Source organism: Carettochelys insculpta, chromosome 6 (assembly GCF_033958435.1).
Source record: "Carettochelys insculpta isolate YL-2023 chromosome 6, ASM3395843v1, whole genome shotgun sequence".
Taxonomy (NCBI): Eukaryota; Metazoa; Chordata; order Testudines; family Carettochelyidae; genus Carettochelys; species Carettochelys insculpta.
Window position 1 is genome coordinate 124,173,748 of NC_134142.1, and position 9,655 is coordinate 124,183,402.

Sequence of the window (9,655 nt, forward strand, 5' to 3'; positions counted from 1 at the left end):
TGGTAGTACTTTTGTTTTGTTTGTTTGATTGGTTGATTGGTTGGTTGGTTTTTCACTTATAATGAGTTCAGAAAGATGGGAGAAGTAACTGGACAGAGTCCTAAAATCAAACTAAAAGTCAAACTTTTCTATATTTGCTAATAATGCCATCATTTGCCTGAATACCATTGATGCTGCTTCTTGGGGTAGCAGAGGTTAAATTTAGCTTTAGTGCCCTTCAGATTTGCTCCCTGGAGCATCTTTGGTCCCAGGATAACAGCTGTGCATGGCACATGCAATTATTCTGTTTGCCATGTCTTTTCCTGTGGAAATGGAACACAGAGGACCAGTGCATCAGCATTTGTGGAGTGCTATATCTTCCACAAGGTCTTTTTAATGTGATACTATAATGATAGGAATGTATTCCACTTTGTTTGTTGCTCACTTCTAAAAAAGTATCTCTCCATAATTTCCCAACATTGGCCTAGATGCCATGAGCACCACTTCTCTCAGTTACACTGTATGCCTCCAGAGGAATACCAAACATTTCAAAACACTTAATCTGGAGTCCCACTGCTTTAGCCTAGCTCAGAATCACATCATTGCACAACAAATCTGGTGTAACATGAAATGAACACTTGTATATATATGATTGTATATATGATTTCAGTTGTCCTGCCAACACTGCTACTCTGTGGCTGGGCAGTTTTGAGCAAATCCCTTAAACATGGGCATTTTAGGAACTTTATTTTGCAAAGGAACTGTATGAAATCAACACTCCTCTGTAATAATCTCAGCAGGGTAGCCATGTTAGTTGGTACCTTCACAAAATCTGAAGAAGTGGTCTTACCCACAAAAGTTCGTTACCCAATAAATAAAATGGTTAGACTTTAAGGTGCTACAGGACTGCTTATTTTGTGACTCCTCTGTAATGTGCTTGGAGATCTATACATTATAAATGCTCTTTGCTACTGGCACTATTTCATACATTCACTTCTGCAGTCATCGTATAAACTTTTCTCCACATCTTCTTTTATTTTCATCTTGGTTAACACAAGATTTAGGCTTTCGTCAAGGCATCAGTTCTATATAAAAACCTCAGGTGTCAAACTCTGGGTTCTACCTCTAGAAGCTTCATGAAAAAAGAAAATAAGCACTGTCTGGGATGATTTATTTGGGATTCACCCTCCCTTCAGTGGAAGTTTGAACTCAATCACCTTCTGAGGTCTCTTCTAACCCTGTGATTTTTTTTTTTGATTCTAAGATAATCCATACTGCTTTTCATATGGCAGCTCAAAACACTGACCTTTTGGTCACAGGGCCTTATCATGCTAAATGGAATTTGTGTCTTGTGTTGTCTAGTACTCTCTTGTACAATGCCGGTTCATATACAGTCATTTTATATTCAGTAATGACACTCACACATCCATTTCTGAATTAGAGTTAACCAAATATTTTGAAAAAAACCCACACTGACTCTGATAAACATAAAAACACATTTATTGACTAGACAAAGAAAAATGTTAAGTGATTACATGAGGCACAAAACTCAGATTTAGTTACAAAGAAATAAAAGGTAAATTGCAACTAATATCTAACTTAATTTGCTAAATTTATTCAAGGCAAAGATTCTTCTCACGAGCTGGTTTTGTAGTCCTACCAGCTGAACACCTTTCAACCAGAACCCTCTCTCACTCCAGTGTCGCTTTTCTTTTCCTTCCGAGGATATTAATGCCATGAGTGGAGAGAAAGGGAGGAAGGTTACTTTTGGACAATTTGCCTTCTCCACTTATAGACTTCTCCCTTTCACAACATTAATCTCCAGCTGAGGTTCAAGAGTCAAAGACTGAGTGGACAGGAAACCCCAGATACTTGTTTCTCAAAATCTATATTTCTCACTCACACCCTTCTTCCTGCCCAAGAATTGCTTCTTAACTAATCAAGATATCATATGAATGCCTCTGCCTGAGGCCTCAATTTTCCTTCTGTCACCCCTCCAGGAACTGATTGTTGCCTGCTTTTCTAAACTTAGAATGTCACAATAATTTTATACAATAGGGTACTAAAACTTTCCATGAGGTTCTGTTACTTACATTCACCAGGAAAACAATGATCAGTAGATGGGGCAATAAGATGGCCACACATGTAATTTGCAGTGTATCTTCAAAAACAGAATCCATCAAGTTCCTCTGCTAACTTAAAGAATCAGTATTGGAGACTACAAGAGAAACCCTCAGATCATTTGTGAGACATAGATGGTGAATCTGAAGGTTACATTCCAATATACAATAAGAAGCTGGGTTGCCACTCTCTTGCTCGTAGGTTTTCCACCACTTTTCCTCTATTGCCTTCAGAAGAAACAATTATCTAGAAGGCAGAGCTTTAATCTAGCATTCTGTAATTTATGGGTTAGTGACTGGATGAACTGAAGACCTACTGTGCTACTTTAATTCCTCTGCACTTTAGCTGGTCATTTGTAAAATGGAGATAACACCATGTTACCTGACATGAAAGTTGTGATGATAAATTCAATCACAATTTTGAGCTGCTCAGAGGTACTGTGTTGATGAGGACCATAGAAAGACCTACAAACATTTATGAACCCTGGACAAAGGCAGGCAACTATGGATACTTCACTTCATAGATAGGCAAAGGAAGACAGAAAAAATTTAAATCCTACGTTTTTATTAATGTCCATAGAAACCCTAAATTATGAATGCTTTTGAAAATGTTGCCTCTGGAGAGAGACCTAAATAATGTACAAATAGGCAGACTTTCTTATTTCAAACAATTCCTACACACTTAATGGAATATCTTGATTTTTTTCATCATTGAACATGGAAAGGAAAAATAACATTGCAGTACAATTGGTAGGTTTTTTAAAAAAAAATGTATTTACAATGAGTGGAATTTTATGGGAACCTGGTATTATGTATCTATCTACCATTACTCTTTGCGTCATCAAATGTTTTAGTGTTGCCTGCAGAATCCAAGATCACCGAATCTTAAAGTTTTAAGGTTCGACTCCTTTAGCCTGTAGTATTTACATATAGAAAGGGCCTTGAAATATAACAATTCCACCCTTCAGAGACATAACTTTCCCAGTGATATAGCACAGTATGAACACCTGTGTAAGACAGCTACTTTGAATTGATGTAGCATAAATTAGATTTATTTAAATTATTACCCTGAGAATGATCAAGCACAAAACGTAACTCAATCACTAGAGCACAAGGGAAACAGCATCCCCAATGCATCTTCTGTTCCTTCCCATTTTGTCAGTCATATCATTCGTTGTCTTTGCATTGCACTGAAAAGAACCCAGGAAGGAAATAAAATGTTCCATTTCCAGTTTTGTTAAATATTTCCTTCAACCACAAAGCAAGGAAATTTACAAAGGAAATATACAAAGCAAATTGTGGTTGATATTTTCAATTTGCCAAACTTTTAAGGACCTTTTAGATTTGGATCACATTGCAATAAATTTCTTTTACTCATTTGTAAGCACTCATTCAGTCAACAACCACTCATTAGGCCACCTCTTTCTATTGCTCACTCTCAATCTCCTGAGCCATACAATTTCCACAATCCCTGTTCTTCAGAGTCTATAATATGTTCCAACTTCTCTAAGAAGAAGATTTCATAGCTAGCATACACATGTGGTATAAATGGTGAGTGTGTGACATGAGTTTGTCCTTCTGTTTCATTTCTGTGGTAGAGAAAACCCACTTTTTCCCCATGATTTAATATACAGTTCAGTGTAGACCATCACAGATGAACATAGCCATGCTCTCTCAGAAATGTTTGTTTTTCTCTTCTTTGTTTTGTTGTTCCCTTAATTTGACATAACATCTGTTATGAATAAAATCTCCTGTCTCTCCCACTGCAATGACCCAAACCAGGTGGCACCTCAACAACAATCCCAGAGAACACATAAAGGGCTGGAGAGTAGCAGGATGGTGTGCAAAATCCTCTTTGGTTCCTCCACGGAAATCACACATTTTGTATTTACAACTTCATAACAAAGTCTACCCTGCTATATATAGGAGGGAGATAGATTTCATGGCCCCTTCTTTGGTTCCTAGTACAAACCATTCCATGCATTCAAAGCACATCACAGATATTTTTATACTCACACATTTGAAAGAGGTGCCTCCTTAAGTTGTCTTGGGGCAATACCCTAATGAAGCCCTGATTTCAGCTGGGGCCTGGAAGCTTTGCTGAAATATGAACACTATTTTAATAATAAATTGTTAACTGTTTTAATAATAAAATAATAACGAAGTATTCTACCACACGCTCTGCAAAATAACATTGCATCTGCCTGAGAATTCAGTTCACCTGTTTCTGCTCCTCATTGCTAAATTAGTACTCAGTTTAAAAGATTCAACAGTTGCTGAGGAGTTTATTGATTGTCTTCCTCAGGGCATCCTTCACCTCCCTGTTTCTCAGACTGTAGATAAGGGGGTTCAACACGGGGATCACCAGTGTGTAAAACACAGAGGTTATTTTGTCCGTGTCCATGGAATAGCTGGAGGTGGGTCGTAAATACATAAAAAGGAGAGTGCCATGAAACATGACCACCGCAGTCAAATGACAAGTGCAGGTGGAGAAGGCTTTGCGCCGACCCTTAGAAGAACGGATCTGCAGGATGGCAAAGACGATAAAGACATAGGAGATGAGGATGGTCATAACACTAATCACAACAGTGTAGCATATGGAGGCAAATGTCACAATTTCATTGATGTGGGTGTCAGAGCAGGAGAGCGCCAGCAGTGGAGGTGTGTCACAGAAGAAATGATTGATGACATTGGAGCTGCAGAAGGACAGCTGAAGTGAAAAACATATGTTTATTGTTGAATCCACCAAACCCACAGCGTACACCCCTGCCACCAACTGGTTACAGCGCTGCCTGGACATGGTGACCATATAACCCAGAGGGTTACAAATGGCCACATAACGGTCATACGCCATCACAGCCAGCAAGAGACACTCAAAATCTTGAAAAAAGATAACAAAATACATTTGAACATAGCAGGCAATGTAAGAAATTGTTTTCTTCTCAGCTAAGAAATCCTGCAGCATTTTAGGGGCAATTATTGTAGAATAGCAGAGATCACAGAACGACAATTTGCTGAGGAAAAAGTACATGGGTGTGTGGAGTCGGAGATCGGTCATGATTAATAAGACCATCCCCCCATTCCACACTATGGTGATAACATAAATCAGTAGGAACAGCCCAAAAAGAGGGACGTGGAGCTCCATACGATCTGTCAGTCCTGAGAGAACGAACTCATTCACCACTGAGTGATTTCCCTCTTCCATCACCTCTGAGCAGAGATCAGGCAGCTACGATGATGCTGGCAGGTGCATAAACCAGGCAAAATCTTTCCCTTCTCTGTAATGAAGGAAAATCGTAATCGGTTTCTTAATGGACAACAGTACCAGATCAGCAAAGGGCATAGTCCACATAGCCAGATGTTTAGACGTGGCTGTTTCAGTTGTTCCATACAATTCTGATTCTGTAAATGCAAGGACATGCAAGTTAATCATGCCCCATATACACATATTTGAGTTCACCAATTTAAACTGCAGAGAGTGACTTGTGACTCTAATGGGAGAGAATTGGGGTGAAAACAATCTCACACAGAAGAGATTATTCCTTAGCTAATTACATTTGGCAAGATGATCTCTGTAGCTCAGTGTGTCAGGTTGGTGTAAATCTTGCTCAATATGCTCATTGAGCTTCCTAGCATCTGAAACTGTAATTTACATTGGTCTATAGGAAAATCCAGACATGTAATGAGAGACACTGACTTCAGTGACAATGCAGTTGCCTATTTTTTTTCCCCCCACAACTTGGTTGTTCTGTTACCTCAAGAGGTAGGAGCTGGAGTGTGACTTTAAGTTCTGGAACTCCTGAATTCATGACCTGACAATCACCAGGGTGTGTGTTTGTGTGTGTGGCTGTGATGCTGGAGAACAGCACTTACCTGCTGAAAAGAGAGAAAAAGGTGTGGTGGTATTTCTCCAGTGACAGAAACTGCCAGTTTAGAGCATTTGGGAACCTTTATACTGAGGTTTGCGATCTCTGAGCCATGATTGCTGAAGCAACTGGGAATACCAGAACTCAGACAAAACACCTAATTAATGCACTCACTGAAGGAAAGACACACGTGGTATAAATCACACCCTGGGTACTAATTTCCCCCCTCGTCCCACGTGTGTGACTAAATGACGTAATTTATATCAGAGTTGCAGTATCTGAGGTTGGGGTGTATTATAAAGTCCTTATGCAAAAGGGACCAATTAAATCCCTGTGCCCTCCCATTCTGGGATCTCATCAGTACAGAATTCTACATGTCCCAGCTATACATTTTGTGAAATGGTCTACTTAAAAGACCAGCAGGATCCATACATACTAAATATCAATGATCTTCCTGTAGATCCCAGGATGTGATAGTTTCTAAAGTATAGATGATTCTTTTCTGCACCATCTCCTGCCTGGAGATTTTCCTAGTGGCAGGCACTTGTCCCTGACCTATGTTCTTGTCAGTCTAGGGAAAAGGGAATGTTCTTTCTCCCCTGCCTTGTGGTAATGTCACACTGACAGGGCCTCTTTAGACTAACGGTATTCCTCAGCTTCTGTCCACTCACGAAGCTCAGGGAGTCTCTCCGCTATGCCATGGTCAGGCAGATGTGGATATACATGCTGAATGAGGCAACCATAACATAAACACAACTCATTAGATCAGATCCTCTGCTAGGTTTAAGGGATTCCCTGACAGTGAAAATCACCATAGATCCATTGAATTAAAGGGGACAGATCTTCAACAGTTGTGAATTTGAGTATATTTTCAACCTTTTGGGGGGGTATCATACCACGACAACATCATGTGATCTCTTTAAGTAAAGACTGGATAGCTATGTGCGGCTATGTCTACACAGTAGCACTTTTTAAAATAAACTGCTCTGGAAGAGATTTTCTGGAATAGCTTATTCAAAATAACACAGCTACACCCAAAATTCATTTCCAGTCCAGGGCTAGAGGTGATGGGCTGACTAGGCAGAGCTTTCCAGGCCAAGTCTGGAGAAGGAGGGGGACACACACAGACCATCCGGGGATGGGTTTGCTGGGAGGTCCAGTGGATCTGGGGGTGTGGGCTGTGGCTTCTCTGGGATTCAAGGGTCATCTCCCTCCCATCAAGCAGAGCATTCTCTCCCCCCCTCCCTTCTGGGAAGGGCCCTTTCTTCTTGGCAGCCAGCAGAGGCCTCTCCCCCTCTATCTGGGAGGGGCTTTGTCCCTCCCTCCCCTTCCTGCTCTGCTGCTGTGTCCAAGGGCTAAGAGAGAGGAGTTTGGGGCAGGGAGGCCACTTACAGAGTCCACTGGCTGGCAGCATGGCGAGCCCCAGCCCCAGATGGCTGCTCTCTTGGTGGTATAACTGGCCCCAGCGGTAACCCTTCAGTATAGCTCTCACTCATGCCTGCTGCTCCCAGTGGCCACTCTCCTGTACGGCTCTGCCTCCTCCCCAGCTTCTTCCCTTTTCATGCAATGGTTAACAAGCAGACTCCAGACCTGTCCAACTTTCTTAGAACAACCAAAAACCGATTTTTCTTTAAACTAGGATAAGAGGAAGTTGCCTATCAAATGTGGTGTCCCTAGCTCTTGACGTTCAGGAGGGGTTCCTGAACAAACGGCACAGACACACGAGTGGAGGGAGGCACACAGAGACAGACACATTCTAATATTGAGGCAGAGGTAGCGATGATGATTGACGAGCTGATACGATATCTTTGCCTTATATTGGGCTGTGTGTGTCTTGTGGTGGAAGTAGAATTGTTTTCGCACTGATTCTGTTGGCTTTTTGAAGTATAACTTGGAATGTATCATTTGAAAACTCGTAATTTACTGATCAGGATCACCCCAATAAAATATGAGAGGCAACATTCTCTGTGAAGATACATGATTCCACTGTGTGGTGCTATTAACACACATTCCAAAGTGAGCCAGGCAAAAAGGTGTGTCTTAAACCAAGGAAGGGGTGTTATGCTTTTTTGGGTGTTTATACAGTAAATAGTCGTCAAGTCATCTTTAAATAATAAATAGTCATCTTCTTCCCGTGCGTCCTCGACCGCGCAGTTAGGGACCTGGACCATGGAGTCTACATAAAATACAGACTTGATGGGTCACTTTTCGACCTTCATCGTCTGAATGCTAAAACCAAGATGCTTGAGAGGCTCATCCTTGAAGCCCTTTTTGCGGACGACTGGGTACTTGTGGCACACAAGGAATCTGATCTCCAGCCCATCATCAACAAGTTTGTTGATGCCACTCGCCTCTTTGGTGTGACCATCAACCTAGGAAAGACCAAGGTACTCAAGGTATACATTTTGTGAAATGATCCATTTAAAACACCAGCAGGGCCCATACATATTAAATACCAATAATCTTCCTATAGATTCCAGGACCTGATAGTTACTGAAATACAGACGATCCTTTCCTACATCATCCCCTGCCTGGAAATTTTCCTAGTGGCAGGCACTTGTCCCTGACTAGCAGTCTTGTCAGTCCAGTGACAAGGGAATGTGCATTCTCCCCTGCCTTGTGGTGGTGTCACACTGAGAGATCCTCATTAGACTTACTGTGTTCCTCGGCTTCTGTCCACTGTTGAAGCTCAGGGCTTCTCTCCATTACACCATGGTCGAGCAGATATGGATATGCATGTTTAATGAGGCAACCATAACATGGACACACCTCACTGTTGTGAATCTGTTTGCAACCATAAGTGGGGCATCCTACCAAGACAACGTCACGTGATCTCTTCAAATGAAGACTGGATAGCTATCTAAAGTTTTGTCTGCACAGCAGCATTATTTGGAAATAAGCTATTCTTGAAGGCTATGTTTACACTTGCATTCGTCTTTCAAAAGAAAAATGCAAATGTGGGAAATCAAAATGCATATGAGGTGTTGATTTACATATCTTGTGCTTCTTTTGCATAAGCTTTTTTCTGAAGATTCTTTTGAAAGCGAAAAAGTAGTATAGATGGGAGTCTTTCAAAAATAAAGCCCACCGTTGAAAGAACTCTTCTTCCTATTTTGTTTCATGAAGCATGAGATATGTAAATCAGTGCCTTATTTGCATGTTCTATTTCCCTCATTTGCATTCCTCTTTTGAAAGGAAGAATTCCTCTTTTGAAAGAGGAATGCAAGTGTGGATGAAGCTAAAATTCATTTCAAAATAGTACTCAAGTATTTTGATATTGAGTGTCTCCACACAAGAGAGCTTATTTTGAAATAAAGCAACTGGATACACTATGGTTCATCTCAAAAGAGGCTCTATTCTCTGTCTACACAGCCCCTGTTTCAAAATGGCTATTTTGAAATAGGCACTATTCCTCATACAATGAGGTTTACCAAATTTGAAATAATATTGTATCGTGTAGATGCTTTCAAAGTTATTTCAGAACAGCAGCTGTTATTCTGAAATAACTTTGCTGTGTAGGCATACTGGCTGTTTCCACACGTGCCACTTTCTCCAAAAGCGCCATGCTAATAAACAGCCCAAAATATGCTAATGAGGTGTGTATGTAAATTCCTGGCATCTCATTAACATAAGATCATGTGATTTGGAGTCCAGAAGATGCTCTTCCAGACTCCAAAACAGCACGTAGGC

The 9,655-nt window shown here is 40.8% G+C and overlaps 1 protein-coding gene across 1 annotated transcript; it reads right to left on the bottom strand.

Annotated features, from left to right (window-relative positions):
- Positions 1-4,365: 4,365 nt before the first annotated feature.
- On the bottom strand, positions 4,366-5,304 carry LOC142014090 (olfactory receptor 5AR1-like). Its single transcript, XM_074996116.1, has one exon. It carries the CDS (start codon positions 5,302-5,304, stop codon positions 4,366-4,368), a length of 939 nt encoding a protein of 312 aa, XP_074852217.1.
- Positions 5,305-9,655: the final 4,351 nt, after the last annotated feature.